Raw genomic sequence first — 22,551 nt, forward strand, 5'->3', positions numbered from 1 at the left:
TTCGCCTCCTGTTTTTTTTTGTTTTTTTTTTTTTTAAAGTGTACGACACAGGGATGGAGCCAGATTTAGGAAGTGGAAGGGTGGCTAGCCAAGGGCTGGATCTGGTGGATCTGGGACAAGAAGAGGACACATCACGGGGCTGGAAGGAGCGCGGATAAAGGTGGAGACTGGCTTGGTCCGGGAATGGCTGGAGCGACCTGAACCCCGGGCTTGGGACATTTGGACGCGATTTCTTTTTCGGGGTGGGCGGGAGTGTTTCCAGCCAGGGGCGTGGCTCTCACTGGGTGACCTGGTCGCCCCGCCCTAGAGCGGTGTGGACCTCACTCTAGAGACGGCCGCTTCGCTTCCCCGCCCACTCCGGAAGGGGTCGGACCCCGTGCGGCGGCGACACAGAGGCCAGGCTGAGGACTAGGGGTTGGGGTGAAGCTTCACCCTCTCCATTTCGCTCCAAGCTGTGTGACCGTCCGTATCATTAGCTTCCCTTATCCCCGTCACCAGCTGTCTGTCAGCAGATTCGCCTTAAAACAGTAATTGCTGCCCCCCTTGTAGTCCCATCAACTTCAGAACGCAAGTGAAGATCCCATTAAGTAGAGAAGAGATTTGCTTTGTTCATCTGCAGTCGCGAAAGTGCGGCGGCTGGAGATGCTGAATGGGGCAGGCGGAGAGCCTCAGCTCCCATAGGTCCGTTCGCGACGCCGCCTCCAGCGAGTCCGGGGCCTAGCTCCCGAGTTGCCTTGGCAACGACGTCGCTCGCTCCTCCCCGAATCCCCCCCTCCCTTTTCGTTTTAGCCCCGCCTCCCACCCCCGGCCCCCAATTGGGGATATGCTAGGAAAGCCTGGCGAAAGTGCGGAGGCGAATATTAAGCGATTGAATTGAGGGGAGGTCTGGGGGTTGAGCTCGTGCCGGTTCCCTCCGGGCTTGGTGATCTAGCCTCTCCATCGCCCGATTATTTTGGTTGGCAGATTCGTCTCTTGGTTTTGGAACTTCTTCCCTTTTCCAGTTGTTGTTTTAATCAGGGCTATGATAGTCCTCATGGGCTCATATTTATTTTAGTCTTTGAATTTAAATTGCATTTCACGCAACGAATACAGAGAACTATTGATGAAACCGCTGTCTGCAAATGGAGGGCTAGAGAGTAAGCAGCAAAGAGGCACAGGCTTCGTCTCCAGGCAGAGGATCCGTCTGTCAGCATCCATCACTTGTACTCATATATTCAGTACGGCTAATATCGCCTTTCCTTTCAGGTTCTCTGCCCCTTTGCCTCTCTTCTTATCAGTTGGCCTAGCCCCGCCGAGCAGATGTTTTTATTTTTATCAACTCCATTCCCCTCTCGGTTGCCCGAGCTCGTGACGAATGTGTGTGAGTCTGAACGTTAGTTACCTAGATTGAGGCGGGGAGGCGGGGGTGGGGGCGGCTCAGGTTCGCGCTTGCGCGCTGCTCCGGGAGACGGCGTCCACCTCGCCCCGCCCCTCGTATTCTGCAGTTCCGGCTCTGCAGATTCACTGCTCACGTTTCTTTTGCCCGTGGTTCTTTCTGCCTCTTGTTACCGGTTTCAACAACCCGCGAGACAACCCTGCCCGCAAATAGCTTAAATTGATTTTCTGCTTTCCTCAGTCCGCGACGGGCTCACGGGCTCTTAACGAAAGTGCGGCTGCGAACGAGCAGGCGCGCGCGAGGCTCGGGGGAGGCGCGCTCGAGCTCCCGGCGGCGACGACTACGACGACCAGGAGAGCGGTCGGAGGCGGCGCCTGAAGCAGCGGCGGAGCCCATGCCCCGGGACGGCGGGCGGGCCCGGAGAGACGAGCCCGGGGCCCGGGACATGTCCCCGGGGCCCCCGTGAGGAGGCGGCGGCGGCGGCGATGGAGATCCCGCCGCAGGAGGCGCCGCCCGGGCCGGGCGCGGACGGCGACGCCGAGGAGGCCCCCGCCGAGGCCCGGTCTCCGAGCCCCGCATCGTCCCCCGCCGACGGGCGCCTCAAGGCTGCGGCCAAGCGCGTCACGTTCCCCTCCGACGAGGATATCGTGTCTGGAGCGGTGGAACCCAAAGACCCGTGGAGACACGGTAGCTACCGCCGGGGCGCGGGGGCAGGCTCGTGGCGGACCCGGAGTCTGTGCAGCGCCGGGCACCGAGGTGGTGCTCAATAAGTTGCACCTGATGAGGATTTAAGGAGACTGTCGTCAGTTTAGTAGCAGCAAGATGTGAGAGATGGCGTGCCTGTTGGGTTGGGAAGGTGAAAAGTAGCTGGCTTATCCCCCCCCCCCCCCGCCCGGATCCCTCCAGTCGCTGAAGGTGGTCGTTTTAGGAATTAAAACGACAAGCAGTTAAAGTTTGGAGGCTTGGGAGATCGGTGGGGCGGTAGTCTTTGAGTTCCTAGTCGTCCTCCCCCCCCCGCCCCCCCCCGAAGGATAAAGCGAGCAGTCAGGGAAGGAAGAGTGGATCAGCATTGGCGTTCAAAGGGCAGGTGGAGTTTGATGGGCTCATAGGGATGGAAAGAGGTTAAGTTGCGGGTCTGCAAACCTCAGGACAAGGGGTAGTCCTGTTGCTCACTTTTTTGGCTGAAAGGAGAGGAATAAACCAGCCTGGCCTGTGGCTGCGGAGGAGTTGGTAAATCCTGGGGTTGGGAAAAGGGAGTCAAGGTAAACAAACTTCCAGGCAAGGAGCAGAGTTGATGGTCACCTTGGAGGTGGGTGAGATAGCCGGAGGAGGTGTTAGATCTTGACATTAAGAAGAAAAGTCACTGCATGCCTCCTTTTCTTCTCCCCAAAAGGGAAACAAAGCATTATCAGTCATTAAGGAGCAGAGGACCTTTGGGGTCTGGGTATAGAAGGGTCTCTTTTAAAAAAATCTTCGTTTCCTGAGAAAGAGTTGGGGAATTGGGAGTTGTTGGTCGGTAGACGGTGAGGGCCTGAAGAAGTTTGCTGACCTGAGATGTTGGTAGAGGGAGCAAGTCTACAGATTCTAGGTCCCCTGAAGGTCAGATTTGTGTTGGAACTGAAAGGGCAGCTGGAGGAGTGTGTGTGTTTTACCTATAGGACTAAAGTTGGAAAGGCACTCAGTAGATGAGTTGAGCGTTGAGTCTTTCTCTGCTTGTCTTGCCATGGTGGAGCCCACAAAGAGGGGTCACAGACTGGTCCTGGCTCAGTAGATGTTGGTCACTTGACCCCAGGAAAGAGGAGGCACTGTTGCTAGTCTGGCAGTGGAGGAATTGTGGCTTTTTTGTGAGAGTGGGAAACATGGTAACTGGAAGCTGAGCACATAGGTGGCCTGCCATAAATGCCAGTCTGGCTAGTTCTCGTTAAAGAGACAATTTATGATTGTTGGCATCGAGAGCCAGCCACGTCTTGGGCTCTGGGCCCCAGGGATAGGTGTCACTTTTGGGTTGGAGGACTTGGGCTGGGGAGGGGAAGGGTCATATGGGGCCCTGGCTATAGCATGGTACCCAGTCCAGGGAGTTGAGAGCGGGAGGAGAGAAAGACCTGCATAGGCAGAGTAGGGTGGTGGAGAGCAGAGGTTCCAGTTCAAATCCTGACTCCCATTTACTCACTTCATGACCTCAGGCTGGTTATCTAATTCCTCAGAGTCTCAGTTTTCCCGACTGTGAAGTGGGTGGTAATAACCCCTGCAAAGGCTTTAAGAGAGCACTAAATATGGTTGTGTATGAAAAGTAATTGGCCAGGGTGAGCTTTCACGAAGTTGCAGTTAGTGTTGGTCATTTTCGGGGTGATGCTGGGTGATACTGGTCATTTTAGGGGCCAGTCTAGACGTTCATGTGCTTGGGGCCTGGATGTTCCTGCTTCCCAAGCCTTCAGGAGAGGGACAGAGATGGTGGTCAGTTTGTGGGCCCCGGGCAAGCAGGAAGGAAGATGAAAAGTTTGTGGGCTGGAGGGCCATGGTTGAGGCAGGGGGAGAGTTGGCACGGGGTGGGGCTGGGGGCTGGGGGCAAGTTTCTGGTGTGCAGGTTTCCAGAAGAGGAACAGCTGTGTGTAACCAGCTGTTTGATTTTTGAGTAAGCTGTTTTCCTCTCTGCACCTCCTGTTTCTTTCTCTGCAAATGGAGGTGCTAATTTCTACCGCGGGTAGTTGTGAAGATTAAATAAAATAGTCCTTGTCAATTCTTGCCACAGAAATAGCAGCTGCTGTTACCCAGGCGGTGAAGGAGTTTGAGGGGAAGGAAGAATGTCAAGAAAGAGGGGTCACTTGGAGTCTGGCTGGGAGGAGCTGAGAGGACAGTTGCTGATTGGTCGTCCCTGGGTAGGGGGAGGTGGTAACACATTACAGGCTCGGGGAGTCTGTCATTTCTGGAAGTTTAAAGAGGGACGGCAGGGACTGGTCAGGGGCTGGACTCACACTTCGGAGTCACTGGGTCTGAGGTAGAGCGGTGATGACACGGAGAAGTTGAGAAATCAGTTTATGGGCTGGCAGAGATGGTCTGTCTTGGCTGGGGAGAGGGGCCGAGGGCTTGGCCTGGCAGTGAAGGAGTCGGGGGATCTTGGTCCCCAAGCAGGGTGACGTTGGTGAGTTTAGACAATGGAATTTGCAGGACAGGAAATTGGAGGGCCTGTCAATGCTGAGGAGCAGGTGGCTAGCCTCTGTGCTTGGGGAGGACAGTGAGTTGCTGCCTGGCTCGGGACCAGGGAAGGTGGAGTCTTGCCAGGCCGTAGAAGAGGAAACTCGGTACAGAAAGTTGGGCCAAGGGGGTTACCTAGTTGGGAGGCTAAAGGGTCTTCGCTGGGGGCTGCGGGGTGGACTTGGTTGGTCTTAGAAGAGGGGCGGGAGACATGTCGGACTTGGTCTTTAAGCCATGGGAAAGCACAGGGGCGGTGTCTTCGAGCTGTGGACCTGGTGGGAAGGGTGATGGAAGAGTCATTCTGGGGCCTGCTGTGGTGATGTGACCCCGGGATCAAGGGTGAGGGGAGAGTTGGCCGGTCTGATTTGGGAGAGAGGTCATTCAGAGGCTGCTCTTTCATCATAGAGATGGAGAAGTTGCCTGAGCCAGGAGGTGCAGGAGCATCCCCAGCCTAGAGGAATCGGGGGCCCCAGCACAGGTGACCATTCAGGGAGGAGAGCTGGGCCAGGCCCGGACAGGAGTGGTGGCCCAGCTGGGTGGGAACCTCTAGGGATGTCTGCCTGAGGGCGAGAGCCCCATCAGGCCCTGCCTGAGGTCACATGTTGGGGATCCCTGCAGGTGAGACGATCTGGAGTAGGGAGTCCCAGGCCTTTGGAGGCACAACCCAAACCAGTGCTCAGAGGGGCCTTGCCTGGCTCCCGTCTCACATAGTGTCCCTGCCTGCCGGCCCCCAACGCTGGGGTCCTGCTTATTTTCCTCTGGCCACTAGTGGTCATCTGCTGTTACTTCACGTGCTCGTTTTCATGCCAGGGGTCTCTCTCCCCCACTGAAATGGGAGAGCAGATGCTGTCCGTCCTCTTTCCACTTCCTCGGCCTCTCAGAGGGCACACGGTGATCATGGTTGAATGAGCGCCGGTGGGCCTGTGTGCAGCTGTTCTGGAAGGGGTGACAGCAGGCCACACGTGGGACCTGTGTAGCCAGAGTGCGCTTCCCGGCCAGCCCTGGCAGCCGTGTGCAGTGGCCTCCAGGAAGGCACTCGTTCTTGCTGAGCTTGTTTGTTTCCTCATCTGTGAAGTCGTGATCCCTGCCCTGCTGACCACCCAGGGCATCTGAGCAGATGGGATGAACCCGGTGGGGCAGGACCTCCTCTGCAAGCCAGTTGTGTGTGGACGGGAAGTGAAGCTTGGGGAGGAGGCGGGGTGGAAATTGTGAGTGGAAGACGCTGCCTCAGAGCTGCCAGACTGGCCACCTGTGGGCACTGGTGGAGGAGGGCCTGGCTGGGTGCACCCCACCCCCTGGTGGCAGGCCCTGTGGTCCCATCTCTCCTGAGGGACTTGTGCCGGGGACCCTTCCAGACCAAACTGCAGGAATGCCCCAAGGCTCGGCTCCTTTTCCCAGTCCCATGAACGCTGTGTGGGGAGGAGATGTGGGCTCTGCAGGACAGGTGTCGGGGAGCGTGTGACACTGGCCCCGGTGTGGGAGGCTTGGCTCCCCTCCCTCCAGTCCTGCCAGGGACTCATTCCTCACTCCTGGACCTCTGGCCCACGAGAGTCAGTCCTGCAGTGGGGGGGGAGGGGGAGTTTTGCCCACCAAGAAACTCCTCTTGTGACATGTCTGCAGGGGGAGGGGGCTCCAAAGATGAGGCCACCTCTGGCCGCCTGAGTTTGGGGGGTTGGAAGGAGCGGTGGGGGCAGTGGCCATGGTGTTCTCAAATGGGGATCAAAGAGGGTGGACATGCTTTACTGTTGGTTCTCTTTGAAACCCGTGCTGTAGATTTAGTCCTTGAAAACTGGTTTGACAGGTGGAAATGCAACTGTCAGTGGTAGAAAGAGGCCCTCCATTAAAAGACTCAGCTCAAATAAATAAAATCTTAAAAAAAAAAAAAAAATTAAAAAGGGCGCCTGGGTGGCTCAGTTGTTAAGCGTCTGCCTTCGGCTCGGGTCATGGTCCCAGGGTCCTGGGATCGAGCCCCGCATCGGGCTCCCTGCTCCGCGGGAAGCCTGCTTCTCCCTCTCCCACTCCCCCTGCCTGTGTTCCCTCTCTTGCTGTCTCTCTCTTACAGATAAATAAAACTCAGCTCAAGGGGTGCCTGGGTGGCTCAGTTGGTGGAGCATGTGATTCTTAATCTCGGGGTCATGAGTTCGAGCCCCACGTTGGATGTAGAGATTAAAATAAACAAATAAACTAAAAAAAAAAAATGAGAGACTCAGCTTAATTTAGCCTAAGTGGTGGTGTTGCTGGAGAGTAGGGGATGGGGTCATGGGGGGGGGGCGGTGGCAGCTTTTGATGCTTTTGCCCAGATTTCCATCTGGGCCCAACTTCACATCCTGCTGCCGGCGTTGGCACATAATCTGCCGTGTGACTTTGGGCGATTTGCCGTGTGACTTTGGCCAATTGTTCTCCCTGCCCGCGATTTTTCGGTCTATAAAATGCAGCTGACAATAGTACCTCCTCATAGGGTGATCGTGAGGATTAAGTAAGATAACAGAGTCCATAGTGAATGCTCATCAGATGTCTCCCTCGTTTTTCCTGTCCTCGCCAGCCCCCACCAGCTTCCTGTCTCTGTTGTGCGTTTGCACTCATCTTTCTCCCCAGCATCTCCCCCATCAGAACCCTGCTGTCCTGACCCTCACCGGGCATGGGAAAGACCTCAGGCTCCAGGCATGATCCGATCTGTTACAAGGTGGGTGACCCTGGGCAAGTTGCCCAACCTCTCTGAGCTGAAACTAAATCAGCCTGTCTTGGCCCACTAGCCTGAGAGGTGGCAAGGGTACCCAGATTCTAGACTCGAAGCGTTAGCCTCTCTGGATACCGGCCAATGACTTTGGACGAGTTACACCTCCTCCCTGAGCCTTAGTCCTGTCTGTAGCGTGGACCCCGCCACCCAGCCCTCTGCGTTATCGGGCGCTGTGCTGGGAGTGCCGCTGGGCCAGGCTGGGCCCTTTGCACACTCGAACTCAGGCGGCCTGCGCTCCTTCTTTCCACCTCCAACTCTTTATTTGTGTTCGTATCGTTTTTCCCTCTTCAAGGGCAAAAACTGTATGCGAGTCACCTCTGTGACCTCAGCCTGTCGCACAAGAGGGCCCGGGCACTGAATGAATGTCAGAGGAGTGAGGGTGTCCTCACATCTAATAACCGGTGGTGGTGGTGGTATTTGGGAGAAAGCTTTCGGAGTAGTTAATCCAGTCTGTGCCAGGGGCTCTTCGTCAGAGATCTGCACGCTGGCTTTGGCGTCCGTCACGAGCCCCCAGACTTAGCGGGCAGGAGGCAGTAAATAGTCTTTGAGTGAGTGAGTCAGTGGAAGTGCACGTGGGCGTCTCTGGGAGCAAGGCACCCGTGGCTCTCCTCCGTCTCATGCTCCGAAAGTTAAGAACCTTGGAGCCAGATGCCCCGGGCTGGCCTGGCTATGACTGAGGCAGCCCTCTGGAAATGGGGGCCAGGAATCTATGTTTCTAGAAAGCTCCCCAGGTGGTTCCGACAGCCAGGTTTGGCTGACCTGCTCAGGGCTCAGGCCATTCAGTACTCAATCCCAGGACTGCCTTCCAGCCCTCGGTTCAGGGCTGGCTGGGGTTGACCTCATAGACTGGTTTGGAGCAGATTGACATATCTGACTTGAGGTAACTGCAGAAATTTGAGCTGGGAAGGCAGCCTGCTGCAGTGGCACGTAGAGGGGCCTGGGTTGAAATCCCTGCTCTCTGGATGGCTTCTGGTGCTGTTCTTCCAATTTGCAGATGAGGCAGTTGAGGCACACAGAGGTGATGCGACTCACCTGAGGTCATAGAGCCAGTAGGCGGTGAAGCGGGGATTCAAAGCAGGCAGTCCTGTACTCATCCCCTGTGTACTGGCCACAAGAGCTGTGGGGATGGCAATTCTAGCCACCCACAGTCGTGGCTGGGATGAGAAACCGACCGAGTAAAGGGCCCAGCCCAGTTGACAGCTCAGGACGGGGGTTTGTCGTGGCGCTTGGCAGCTCCAGAGTCCTGGGAGGTCCATGCAGCTCCCCTGTCCTCAGCATTAGGTCCTCATTCTGACCCTTTGGCCGAGTTCTTCCTGTGCTGCACACTGTCTGGTACTTGGTAGGTGCTCGGTACCTCCTGGCTGAATGTGTGACTCGGTTACCCCATGGCCAACCATTCATTTAGCTCGGCATGGCCATGCCAGGTGTTAGGGGGCAGGCAGTGAGACAGGCCCAGGCCTTGCCTCCCTGGAAGTCACAGTCGAGTAAGGGAGACACACGGTAAACAATTCTAATCAAACCAGGGTGCCCAGGACTCTGATTAGGAAGAGCTCACAGGTGTGCTTGGGCCAGCAGGTGGGCAAAGGTGGCTTCCTGGAGTCAGGGCCATCTGAGGCCTAGAAATCACAGGAGTCAGCCAGGTGAGCAGCAGCTGGAAGCACGCAGCAAGGCTTGGAGGCAGAGAGTGAGCCAGGCACGTCTGCAAAAGCCAGTCGTCCTGGAGGTGGAGGCAGGAGGGTCAGAGGTGAGGTGCGCAAGGCAGGAAAGAGACCACCCAGCTGGGGCCTCATAAGCCGTGTTAGCCTCACGGCTGTGGGGAGCCAGCAGCGGATTTTTAAAGGGGCATGCCTGGTATTTTTAGGAGAACTTTCTGGGTGGTGTGAAGGGGGTGAGACCGAGGCTTAGAGACCAGGGAGGTGGCCCTGCATGAGGTAATGGCTGACATTTGACTTCATTGATTTACTCGTGGGCTTTATCTGAACTTCCCCTGCCCCCTGAAGGTTTTGCCATTGCCGGTGTTTCCATGACACTTCTAAGGTGACAGTTTTCTCCCATCCATTCTCTTCTTGGATCTCCGAGCACCGCTCCTCCCCAGTCATTTCGTCCCGCCCTTGGGTGGGGTGGCGGGCAGCTTGTAGGCTGTGCATTCAGATGTGTGTGCCACCTCCCTGTGTGGTGGCACACAGGGAGGTGGCACACGTAGCTTCACCTGCACAGTCCCTTTAGATCCCGCGTTTCCCAGATCCAGAAAGTTCTAAAAGCTGTCCCAGACCCTCCTGGGGTCTTAGCAAAATAGAGCTGTCTTATTTCTCTTCTAAAATCCAGAAAGTTCTGAATCCAGAATGCATCTGGCCTAAGGGCCTCCAGTAGGAGACCATGGGGTCCTTAGTGGGCCTCATTCCCCAAAACGTGAAATGGTAGCAATACAAGAGGCCTCCCAGGGCTTGGGCTCCAGCCCACTGGGGCCAGTCCAGCTCTGCCCCTAGGCGAATCACTCAGCTTCTCCGCGTCAGTGTCCCCATTTGTATGGGGATTGAGGATTAGATTTTTCCGTACTTGGAAAGACTGGAACAGTGACTAGCTATTATAGTCAGTCAGTAAAGATTTGGTGAAGTTGAATGAGGTCATGCCCCTGCTGTGCGCCTGCCCCGGCTCCCTCCTCTCTAAAAGCAAGAGGACAGACAGCCCCACCTCCCCAGGCTACATGGCAGAGGCTCAGGTGTGGGTTCAGCTGTGTGAATGTGGGCATGTCCTGAAACATCCCTGTGCTACACTGTCCCTGTTTGCGAAGCCATTTTGGCAGACGAGTCTATTTCAAAGCTTTCAGACGCCCCGGGAAAAGGGCCAGGCCTAGGACCTTCGCAGCTGGCAGCACACCCCAGGCTCAAGCAGCTCTGCCGAGAGTGCCTGGGGTCCTGGACATGACCGCTCCCAGGCAGGCACTGGCACTGCCCGTCCTGACCCTGGATGGACCCGTGGCCCCTCTGGCAGCTGGAAGAGATGTGGGGCAGCCCTCCATGGCTGGAGTGGCACAGGAGGCTGGGGCCTGAAGTGAGTGTGGGAGGGGTAGAGGGGTCCCCAGTTCCAGGGAGGGGTTCAGAGGCTGGACGCCCAAAAGAATTACAGACGTCATTGTGCTCTGGTTATATTTCCCCCCATTTGGAATACAGTTCCATGAAGGCAGGGCCCATATCAGTTTGGCTCCCGTCACCGTCCCCAGAACTTTGCGGTGCCTGGCATTCCGCAGGCCCTCACATCGGCTGGAGGTACACAGTAGGTGCTCTAAAGTTATTCTCACCCGCTTCCTTACTCTGCAGCTGGTGCCGAGCTGTTGCCTCAGGTGGGGGTGGCAGTTTGGGAAGTGTCTGCTGACAGCCACTCGGCTCATGTGACTTGCCTGACGCCCTCTTCCTTTCCGGCAGAAGCCTGGGTCCAGAGCCCTGCGGTCTGATGCTTCGGTGGCGGGGCGGGGGGGGGGGGTCCTGTTGGATCCCAGCTGGGATGTCCTGCCCGGCTGGGTGGCCGGCCCCTCTTGGAACCCCCCACTGGGGTCAGACCCATGTGCCACCGTCACAGCCACCCCTGTGTCTCTCCACTCTTAGTCTCCTGGCAGCTGTCTGCAGGCACGCTGTGGTGGAGCTTCCAGCGGTCTCTGCAGCCCTCCCCTTTCTGCAAAGCAAAGCCCCTTCACAGCTGGACTCCCTGCCTTCCTGGAGCATGAAGGCAGACACCAGGGAAGTGACCCGGTGGAGGGGTCGTGCCCCTGGATGATGGGGGCGGCGGGGTGGTGGTGATAATCACAGCTCACTTTCATGGAGCCCTTACCAGGTTTGAGCTCCTCACATGCATCTACTCGTTTAATCTTCACAGCAGCGGGAAGGCGAGAGCCGAGGCTGGGGTGGGCGGGGGGAGCCACGTTCACACCAGAAGGAGTGGTTCTCGTCCTCTGCTGTGTTCCCAGAAAACCTCTGAGGACCCCTTCTGAACCACAGGATGGGGTCCACGCCTCTGAGCCTGGTGGAGGCCCTCCCTCCTGACCCAGGGACACCGATTCCCTCTGTTCAGTGTGCCCCTGGCCAGTCCCCTGACTTTTCCTGACCAACTTCTGCTCATCCTCCCCATGCTGGGGGCTCAGACGCCACCTGCACAGTCCCCGGGCAGGGTCCTGCTGCGCTCGGGTTCTCGTGATGCCTCGGGCTGTTGCTGTTTATTGGGTCCATATCCCCCGACTGGACTCAGACACTCCCCGAGGGACCGCATCTTGTCCGTCGGCTCCCCCGAGGAGGCACAGCGCTTCACACACCCAGGCACATTAGGGATTCAGCTGAAGTGGGTCGGCTAATGAGTGCCCCAGTCTGGGTGCCTTGGAGCCCTTGAAACCCAGTCGCCGGGGCCTCAGAAAGTCGGGAGCCCTGAAGAGCGTCGGGGAAGGGGGATGTCTGTCGAGGGATCATTTGTTCACCCACCCATGTATTCATTCTTCACGGGCACCCGCTCCCTGTGCCTGCTGCCCCTGCTCTCTCATGCTCCCCCTACATGCTCGGGAGGGCAGACCCGCTTCCTCTCTCACTTCAGATCACGCTCTCTGACCTGCGACCCCCAGTCCAGAGTCCCTGCACCAGCTTAGGAGGCCCGGCCCCTGCCGCCCTCACTGACCATGACTGTGATCGTCCTCCTCACGTCTTCCCTGGGTTCAAGCATGGTGGCAGAACATGGGAGGAACTTCCCCCATCTTGTCCTAGAATGCTGGCTTCGCTCTCACCATTCTGGTTTGTCCTTCAAGTACCAGTGGACCCTTTCTTCCTGGCCCTCTGAATCCCCTGTCAGGTGGTCTATTTATCTGTAGGCCTGCTGATACTCTCTCTTGCCCCCTAGACTGTGCACATCATTGAGGCACGATGGCTTGGTTTTGGTGCCACTGTACCCCCTGGTGCCCACACCATGTGGCACTGCTCCTGGCTCTGAGCAAGAGCTTATATGGCAGGTGGATAAGGAAGCAGTATGCAGTGGGGGGCCTTGGGTACTAGACAGGCCCTGCCCTCGTGTAGCCCATGTCCAGAAAAGGAAGTGTGAAGAGGGGAGGTTGCCTCTGATGTCCCCCTGCCAGATTTGGCAGACCCCAAAGCTAGCCAGCCTGGTAGAGCGCAGGAGAAGCTGGGTTTGCTGTTGACTTGCTGTGTGTCGTAGGCCAAGGCACTGCCCTCTCTGTTGCAGCAAGATGGTGTCTGAGGTCCTTTCCCACTGTGTGTGTTTCTCCATCTCTCTACATAGATCACCCCCACAACTGAAGGAACCAAATCATGGCATGGAGCTGAGAGAGCCTGCATTCTGGTAACTGATCTGCTTTTCCACCTTTGTGGCAGGTGACCTGATTCCCTGTTCCCCCCAACAGGAGGGAGGTGGAGGACGTCAGTGGCATGCAGCCACCCAGCTCAAGCCTCCATCCTCCCCCTCCTTCCTCCGTCTCACTCTTTGTTCTGTAACTCCCCTCTTTCCCTGGGTGGGGTCCTTGCTTCCTGATCCAACTCTCCCCACTTTGATCAGAATACCAGGAAGTGCTGTGTTCCCTTGGGGAGCCTCCTTCCTTGCTGGGCCTGGGCTCAGCCCTCAGGATCTGCAGTGCCAAGTTTTTCTGGGCTCCCCGTCCCAGCCCTGCCCACTCCGGGTCGTCCCTGTCTGGTGATGGTCCATCTCCCCTAGTGGACCGTGAGCCCTGGCAGGGCCAAGTCCGTCTCAGTCACTGCTGTGTCTCAGGCACAGAGCAGATGCTCAGGGAATGTCATAACATTAGGATGGAGGTCCGGGGGCGGTGGGTAGGGAGAGGGCCCAAAGAGGATGCCCTCGTGGAGCCCTGCTTAGAGCTGCCATGTCTGACAGCAGCCTGACTCTGTCTGGTCCAGGGGAGGACATCCTAGGCCAGTGAGCCCAGTGGGTGGAACAGGCATTCGAAGGCGGGCCTCTGACTTACGGTGCCACCACCAGCTGTTGGCTCCGATTGCCTGTGCTCACTAACCACCCGGCCAAGAGAACCCAGGGCTAGCGCAGACCCCTTCCCCATCTCCAGAGTACGGATTATCAGAGGTGGAGGCGTAACCTCCTTGTTTTATAGATGAGGCAGCAGGCCAGAGAGAAACGGCCTGGAACTCAGGACAGGCCTCCCACTGCTCTCCTCCGCCACCTCTGTAGCTTTGAGGGGCAGGGTGGCTCATCCTGGGGCAGGATGGGGTCCCCCCAGCTGCCTGTGTGAAGGTGGTATTTAGAGAAAGAATTTGTGCTCTGGGGAAATGGAGACTCCCCATCTCTAGCCCAGCATGGAGCCCCGTGAGCTTATTGGCTGCCAAGGTCTTAGTTTTCTCCTCTCCTGTCCTGGAGCTGGTAAGGGGAGTCGGGGAGAGGGGTGTGCAGTCACCCTGGAGGCTGGCCACTAGGGAAGGGATCGCTGCCTTGATCCCCTGACTTTAAAAGTGAGGTATGTTCATCATAAAAAACAAAACAAACTTGGAAAGTCTAATGAAGAAAATTAAAAATTACTTGTTAATTTCACCATCTGGAATTTTTTTTAAGGGCTCGACTGAGCTGTAATTCATACATATTTCACCCATTTAAAGTGTATGTTCATTGGCTTTCAGTTCTTCCCAGAGTTGTACATCTATCATCACAGTCGATTTTAGAACATTTCTTCCCCCCCCTCACCATAGAAACCCTGCACTCCCTAGCCATCACCCTCCCCAGCTTAGGCAAGGGCTGATCTGCTGTCTGTTTAGATTCCGGCCATTTCGTATAAATGGAATCACACTCTATGCGGCCTTTTGTGTCTGGCTTTTTTCATTTCGCTTGATGTTTTCGGAGCTCACCCACATTGTGGCATGTGTCAGAACTCCATCCCTCGTTGCTGAAGAACGTCCCACCGTATGGCTGCGTCACGTTCTACTTCTCTCTTCATCTGTTGGTGCACGTTTGGGTTGTTTGCTCTTTCTGGCTATGATGAATAATCTGTGGATGTTAAGGTACAAGTTTGTGTGTGCACGTATGTTTTCATTTCTCCAGGAATGGAATTGCTGGGTCATGCAGTGGCCCTGTTTAACCATTTGAGCAGCTGCCACACTTGGTTTTCCCCTCCCCAGCACATGAAGATTCTGATTCCTCCACACCTTGGATATTAATGTTGTGTCATCTTCTTTCTTCTTCTTCTTCTTTTTTTTTTTTAAAGTACACTCGACTGCCAACATGGGGCTCAGACTCACGACCCTGAGTTAAGGAATGATCAAGAGTCGCATGTTCCACTGACTGAGCCAGCCAGGCGCCTCAGTGTCTGTGCTTCTGATTCTAGCCACCCTAGAGGGTGTGAAGTGGTATCTCATTGTGGTTTTGATTTGCATTTCCCTGATGGCTCGGCTTGTGATGTCGAACATCTTTTCACGTGCCTATCCGGCACTTGTGTATCTCCTTTGGAGAAATGTCTGTTCTGATCCTTTGCCCATTTTAAAATTGGATTGTTTGTCTTTTTATTACTGAGTTGTAAGAGTTCTATATATATTCTAGATGCAAGACTCCTATCAGGGAAATGATTTGCACCACCTGGAATGTTTTCAACATTAAATGCCAGAGCATTTCCTTTCCATCTCTTTCCTGTAGCTAGGTGCATTGCCACAGTTCGATAAAAACAAAACTGGGAGGATACTCTGTATACGTTTGACTCTCCCATTTTCATTTTCTAAAAAGCAGGATTAAAATACATCATTGGGCCATTGTAATTACTTGTAGGCATTTCCGCATTGCTGAGCATTTGGGTCCTTTCCCATTTTCAGTAGCATAAATAATGCAGCGATGTTCATCCTCGTCCATGAATCTTGATGTTCATTACGGGGAGCTTTCTCAGAAGTTCTTAGAAGGTGGTTTTACGAGGTCAGAGGGTAGGAACCGTTGAAACCTTAGATAAGATACCATCTGTGCCTGCCTAGGACTGTAGGCCTGGAGTGACAGGACTTGGTTTTATCTCTTGATTTCTTTTTTTTTTTTTTTGATGAATGAATGAATAATATTTGCATTGGGCTATCTTGATGCCAAGATGGTGTCTTGTTTTTTTTGCGGTGGGGGGCGGGTATTTTAGAGAGAGAGAGCATGAGGGAGGCGGGCGGGGCAGAGGGAGAGAGAATCTTAAGCAGGCTCCAAGCTGTGCGTGGAGCCTGCCACGGGGCTTGATCTCACGACCCTGAGATCACAGCCCGAGCCAAAATCAAGAGTCAGACGCCCGGCTGACTGGGCCATCCAGGCGCCCCAATGGTGTCTTGTTTTAATGAGCATTCTTTTGACTGGTAGTTAAATCTATTTATTGTTACCTTGTTACATTCTTTGGGAGTTCCTTCTTCAAGCTCTTTGCCCATTTTTGTTTTGGGACCTTTTGTAAGGACTCCTTCCCTATTGAAAATAATTGGCTCTTTGGAATTTTATTGTACTGGTGTATATTTTTCCTTGTGTATCATTGGCCTTGCCCATGAGCAGAGCAGGACGCCTCTTTCCTTCTCTCTTTTTTTGTTTTTTAAAGATTTTTAAGTAATTTCTGCACCCATCGTGGGGCTCAAACTCATAACCCTGAGATCAGGATTTGCACGCTCCACCCACTGAGCCAGCCAGGTGCCCTCTTTCCTTCTTAAAAAGAATCCTTTTCTCCCTTGCTCTTTCACCAGATCTGCATAGCAGGGCATCGATCCCAGCTGGAGCAGCTCAGAGTGGAGGAGCTCTGGTGGCCAGGTCTGAGAGCAGATGAGGCAGTATCAGCCTGGGTCCTCAGGGCGGTGCAGCATAAGAGCAGGGCTCTTCAGTGGCGACCAGGCCGGGGCCAAGCAACAGTAGATTATAAAGATGATCCCTGTAAACACAACTGCAGCTGCTGTTTGCTGAGCACCAGGCTGAGGGACCTGGTGAAGCTCGTGGGGCCCTTCATTTTGTGACTTGGAGCCATCAGTTGCTTCCGGAGGTCGTGCTCCTTTGCAGAAGGCAGCCCTGTCTTGGTTCCTGGACACATCCAGTCTGCCACAGCTGCAGGGCTCAGCAAGTCCCGAAGCCCAGAGTCCAGCTCCCCCCTTGGCCAGGGCCACCATGTTGTCAGCACCCCACGGGTGAGGGTCCTTTTTATCATATGCCATCACCCCTGAGCAGCTCCCCAATCCCTGTAGAGTACCATTTCCTGGCCCTGTGGGATGCGGTTCCAGCTCATGGCTCCTGCCTCGTCTCATGCCGCGCCCCCCTCAATCCCTAGGTTTTGCTCCACATGCCAGGCCTCTGCATTGCCTCTTTTCTCTGCCTGGGAGGGTTTCCCCACCTTTGGTGTGCTACTGTTTGCTTAAATCTGCTCACTGTCTTCTGCCCCCACTGTGCCCCGGTGTAAGCGGCTTGGGAGAGGATGGATGATGATCACGTTCACTGGGGCAGACCTGGCATCTAGAACAGGGCCTGGCCCAGAATAGGCACTAAAGGAATATTTGAAGGAATGAATCTCTGACTCTTAACTCATCTTTTTGGTTTCAGCTTACACGTTCTTTTCTCTTACAGGTTTGTCCTAACTCCTCCTTCCAGTCTTAAGTTTGCATGCCCCTATTTTTCCTATGAGTGTTTTTTTCTAATAACTTGCTGCTTTTAATTGTGTGTGTATTTGTCTGTCTTCCTAGCAGTTACTCCCTAGGGGCAGGGATCAGAATGTTTTGTTTTCCGTTGCCTGCCCAGCCTATGTCATTTGGTAGAAAATTGAGGAATAAATATATCCTTTAGTTACCAAACGACCTCATGAAGGTAAGCGGTGTTGCTCACCTTCTGTAGATGGAGAAACTCAGATTGGGCAACAAGAAGTTCCAGGCACCCATTTCCATCCCCGGAGCCTTTGCTGGGCCAGTAAACAGCTCACAGTAACTTGATTTTAATTCTCAACTCAAACTCTCCCAGTGCCTCCGCATTCAGCTGGCCATCTGGTGCCCCTGACCGGAAGCCTGAGGCGGGCAGCCTGAAATAGCCCTTTTGGTTCTGGCAGGGCTGGTTGTCCCCTGATGGGCACCGACTTTCTCAGAGGCCCCCTTCACCGAGCTTGGCCCGTGGCCTACATGGGATTTCAGCGGGTGGCAGTGATAAGAAGCTGTGAGCCACTGGGTGACTTGCAGTCCTTTTTCAGGCACATCGGCGCCCCCGGACGTGTGCTGGGTTCCTTTCCCGTTTGCTTCCTTTGACCCTGATGGTGACCTTCAGTTCCCCAGAGGCACCATCAGCTCTGTCTCCACAGAGTTTTTGCATGTGCTGTCCCCTCTGCTGCTACAGTCTTTTCCCTCCTTCTGCTTTTTTAAGTTATTGTAATTAAATCCTTTTCTGGGCATATGAACTATATGTGTAACATACACGTTAAGTGTTAAAGTGTGATGTAATGAGGACCTCTGAGCCTACCTTCCAATTTAGGGATGAGAACATTGCCATTAACTCTCCTCTCCTTCTGGGGCGTGGGGGGCACAGAACTCCAAGAGTACTATCCTGAATGTCTGAATGTTATGACTGTCATGCCTTGTGGGGTTTGTGCGTGTGGTTTTTTGTTTTTTTTTTTAAGATTTTATTTTTAAGTAAGCTCTACACCCAACGTGGGGCTCAAACTGACAACCCCAAGATCAAGAGTCACGCTCCTCTGAGTAGCTGGGCTTCCTCTTTAAGTTTTATTATGTACGTGTGTGTGTGCCCGTGCACACACCGACAAATGCAGTGTTTAGTTTTGCTTGTTTTTGAGTTTTATAAAAATGGTGTTGCATCGTGAGGGGACTCCTGGGTCTTGCTTTTCCTCTCAACGTTATGTTTCCCATTTTCATCCATGTAGGTGCTCTAGAATCTTCCACTGTCTGACCATGCCTCAGATTGTCCATTGTGCTGTTTCTGCTTTTCAGTATTACAAACTGGTGCAGCTGTGAACTTTCTGGCACATGAAGCCTGGGTTGTGAGCAAGAATTTGTCGAGGTGCATAGACGTAGGAGTGGGATTGCTGGTTGTAAGTTGGTGGATCCACACAGCTTTACCGGTCGTGGCAGACTCTCCAGTGGCTCTTCCCTCTGTTACTTGGCTGCTCGTTCTCCCTGGCTCTCCTTCCCACCTGTCTGGGGAGCACCTGCCTTATGCCAGGTACAGTTGCGTTCTGGAGCGCAGTGGTGAGGGCCACTTGGTCCCTGCATGTGCATGACCAGTAGTATTAGGTAGCTCTTCTCCCACAAAGCCCTTTCTGACCGCTAGACGGGGTCAGGCACTCTCCTGGGCTCCCCTGCCCCAGCCCTGCCCACTCTGGGTCATCACTGTCTGGAGACGGGTCTCTACCCCCTACTGGACTGGGAGCCCCGTGTAGGCAGGGCTGAGAGCTGTTTTGGTTGCTGTGTCCAGCATCACTCCACACAGAGTGCGGCGCAGAGCAGGTGTTCAGTGAAGGATCTGTGGGGTTACTGCTGAGACACTCACCCTGGGGGTAGGTGGGATTAAGAGGAAGAAATGGTGGGGCTCCTGGCTGGTGGAGCATGTCGTTCTTGATCTCGGGGTCGTGAGTTCGAGCCCTATGTTGGGTGTAGAGCTTACTTAAAAATAAAAAAAAAAAAAAGAGGAAGAAATGGAGCCCAGGGTCCAGAACGTGTCAGAGGTGGACCTGAGCCCCAGGCCCATTTGGCCCAAAGCCCACCATGTCTCCAGGGAGTGAGCACACAAGGTGCTTGGATGTGTGCTTGGCCCTGTGGCAGATAGAGAGGATACAGCCTTCGCCCTTGGCAGCTTTGGGTCGAGTCATGCCCGACCGCTGGCTCCTGACAGTGTGCGGGGCCGGGGCAGAGGTGCCCTGAGAAGTGTGAGGTCCCCCCAGTCCTCTGGGAGTTTGAGAGCGGGCGTGGGTGTTCTCTTGAAGAGGGCTGTGAGAGCCCTCACACAAAGTGGACAAGGCAGGAGCCGTGCAGTCCCAGAGGACGGTCGGGGCTGGGCAGGGTCACTGTGGTTTGAGGATCACTAACAACAGGAATCATCCTGCGCTGTTGGCAGAGCGCCCGTGGGGGGCCGGCGGGGCGCCAAACGCTCTGCGTGCTGTGGCTCGTTCTCTCCTTCCCATAGCCCACGAGGGAGGTAGGATTGTTGCCGCATTTTACAGATGGAGGGGGACCCTGAGACACAGAGGGTAAGTCCAGCTCACCTGGACGTCCGCCCTGGGAGCCTGGCAGCTCGCGGGCCTGCCCGGAGCACCCGGCAGAGGGCTGTCCCTCCCGTGCACCTGACTCCTCGCTGCAGAGCCGTGAGATCGGAAGCAGCGGCTCCCTTTCACAGACAGGTAGACTGAGGAACAGAACTGCGTGGCCCCCAGCGCCACAGGCACACCTGAGTGGGAGGCCGTGAGCCCGGGTGGTTCCTCCGCCTCCCCTGTCCCTGCACCTGCTTTCTGGCCACTCTGTTGGTGCTCACTTGTCCCCAAGTCTTCGCTTTAGCCCCCTGAAGAGGCCAGCCCTGGGTAAATATTTGCGTACGGGCCGATGGGAGCGTGTGTCACCAGTGCTTCTGAGCTGGGTGGCAGGGGACAGGTGGAGGCAGCGAGTGGGGGGCAGGTGCGCCGTGAGCCTCTGGCTGGGGCTGATGGCGTCGTTTGCCCTTTGCTCATCCGGCTCCCGCCCCGAGCTGTTGCCCAGGTGTCAGGCCCCGGCCCAGTGATGACAGTGGCCACTGTTTACCAAGCAGCAACCAACCCCGTGCCAGACGTCTTACAGGTGATCTCGGTGGTTGCTTCTAGAAGCCTCTGTTGTGTGTGTGTGTCTCGGTCTCATTGGCTCCATTTTCCAGATGTGGAGACTCAACCCTAAAGAGATTAGGGCCCTCTCCTGGGACAGTTGGGGTCCGTTTAAGTTGTCAGGGCCAGAATTCACTTGGAGCTGTGTGAGGTAAATGAGGGTGTTCACTGGGAGGACATGGGGTCCTCTGCCAGTTCCCAGGGGTTCTGAAAGCCAACAGGAACCAGGACTGGTACCAGCTGCCTGGGCCACATGCACTTGTGATTTGTTTCTCTTTTTACCTGGTCGTGGGCCAAAGAAGCCTGGCCTTCCAGGTGGCCAGGATGGGACTGATCAGTCCAGGTGCCTGCCCCGGGCAGTTCGTGCAGGCTTAGCAAAAATCCACATCCTTCCTGTCCAATGGGGCCTGCGAGGGCCTATGTCACCCTTGTGGGGGCAGGGGGAAGATCTTAGAGAAGGGTGCCTGGGCCCTGCAGACACTCTGGTGTGATGAGACCCTGAAGGCCATGCCCTCAGCCGCCAGGCTGTACTGTTCCTCAGGTGGAAAATCACCAGTGTCCTCAGATGTACACATCCCCTCGGGAGCCCCTTCCAGCTGGGGGCTCACCGAGGTTACAGAGGACCCCCACATACGTCCCGGCAGAATGCCGTTGGTTAGTGGGGCAGTCTTGGGCACTTGTGTTTTGTGGATGTCATTAGTCTCTACTCACCATGGGATTGGATGTGTTTTCTTGGTGGTTCTGACCATCAGCCAGCCAGTATTGAGCTCTGTGCCCAGGCCTGTGCTGGGGACACAGCGGCCGCCAAGACAGACCTGGCCAAGCAGCCAGCGGAGCCATTATAGACAGACAGAGGCATGTGGAAGGGAATGAGCCAAGGGCTGGGATAGAGAATAAGGGAGTGAAGCCGATGGGTAGGTACCTGGCCTGCATAAGAATATTGAGCGTCACAGCTGTTCCCATGGGGCTGGGTCACCCCCTACCCCACGCCTGATGAGCTGAGCGTTGAGGGCACGGTCCTCTCTGTCCTAGCTGTGTGTCTTTGGCAAGTGCTTCTCCCTACCCGCCCCCGCCGCCGCCTTGGTTTCCTCTTCTGGAAAAGGTTGGGGAGGGGTATCTGTACCCTAAATGGTGGTTGTGACCAGCAAGGTGGCAAAATGTGTTAAAAGCAAGAACTGCGGAGCCAGACTGTTGGACTTAAATCCTGCCCCTTCCCTTTATTGGCTCTGTGACCGTGGCAGCCTTCTTAATTTTCCCTTGCCTCAGTTTCCCATTTGAAAAATAGGGATAATCGATCTCATGGAGTTGTTGAAAGCAGTAAGTGGAGTTAACGTATGTAAAATGCTACATAAGTGTTGGCTATAGTTAGTGGTAATAATTTAGAATTAAAAGTTGCCTGTCATATAGCTGGGACGTGGGTGTTTAGTGTGCCCTGTGCCCCTGGGGACCCAGGGATTGGGGCGTTGACTTTCCCCTTCAACCAAGAGCACCATTGGCCTTATCAAGCTCCTGCTGTGTGTGAGGCTCTGTAGGGGGCCTGAGGTAAGTCCTGTGGTCTGCCTCCTTCCTCTGCCCCACCAGACTCAGAAAGCTACAGGCGTCCTCTGATCTCACATGTTTCTGTAACAGGATCTTCATTCAGTTGGGCCAAGTGGCTTGGAAGGTCAGGATGGGGCGGGGCGGGGAGTGGGGCAGGCCCATGGTACCTGCTATCTGTGCCCTTCACTGGAGTGGGCAGGCTCTCCCGGGGCCCTGCCGCTTCCTGGCTGCTTCTGCAAGCCCAGCCCAGCCTGCCCCCTGCAGCTGGCCCGCCACAGGCAGCTCCTGGCAGGCGACAGGCAGGCAGCATGGAGAAGAGCCACTTGCCTCCCTGGAGGGGGCAGGGAAGAGCACGAAGCACCCACAGGCTGAGGCCATCTCCTGTCCAGTGCAGTTGGGGTGTCCTCCCCGTTGTCCCTTGGGTCCCTGGGGAGAAGGGAGGGGAGGCTTTGGCCCCCCTGCCCCAGAGTAGTCATTTACTGCAGCGAGGTTCCTGGAGCCCTGTCAGTGGGAAGGGCGCGCTCTGCTGGGGAACGTACTGTTGCCCAGCTGCAGCGTGACCCGCACGCTCCCCTGGTCCCTCTGAGCTACTGAAAGGCTGATGGGGATGGAGGAAGCTTGCATGATTGTTCACTGGGAAGAATTGCTCATGACCAGTGTGCCTTTGTTTTTCCTGGGGAGTCACAGGCAGAGGTTTTTCCAAGTAGGTGGGGCTGCCAGAAGTCCGCACCTGGCCCTCTACCCACTGGCTGCTCCCCTCCCCTCTGTCTGGGCCACGTCCCCGCCCCACTCTAGGTCCAGGTCTCTTGGCATCCAGCGGCTGTCCCCCAGAGTCCCCTCTAGTATGCTGATCTATGCCAGGTCCTGGAATGAGCCCCCAGCCTGGCAGGTTAGGGGGTCGTCCCCCAGGGGCAGTGGCTTTAAAGCCCAGGGCGTCAG

The 22,551-nt window shown here is 55.4% G+C and overlaps 1 protein-coding gene across 1 annotated transcript in view; it reads left to right on the forward strand.

Moving 5' to 3' along the window:
• The first annotated feature begins 1,683 nt into the window (after positions 1–1,683).
• The window catches only part of PPP1R37 (protein phosphatase 1 regulatory subunit 37), a 39,698-nt gene continuing 18,830 nt past the window's right edge, over positions 1,684–22,551 (forward strand). Inside the window, exon 1 of the mRNA XM_028088091.2 lies at positions 1,684–2,062. Within this exon, the coding sequence (XP_027943892.1) occupies positions 1,861–2,062 (202 nt within the window). The 5' untranslated portion in view covers positions 1,684–1,860. The remainder of the gene's footprint in view (positions 2,063–22,551) is intronic.

Source organism: Eumetopias jubatus, unplaced genomic scaffold (assembly GCF_037043125.1).
Source record: "Eumetopias jubatus isolate StellerSeaLion01/CBP00866 unplaced genomic scaffold, mEumJub1_p1.0 scaffold_10, whole genome shotgun sequence".
NCBI classification, from domain to species: Eukaryota; Metazoa; Chordata; class Mammalia; order Carnivora; family Otariidae; genus Eumetopias; species Eumetopias jubatus.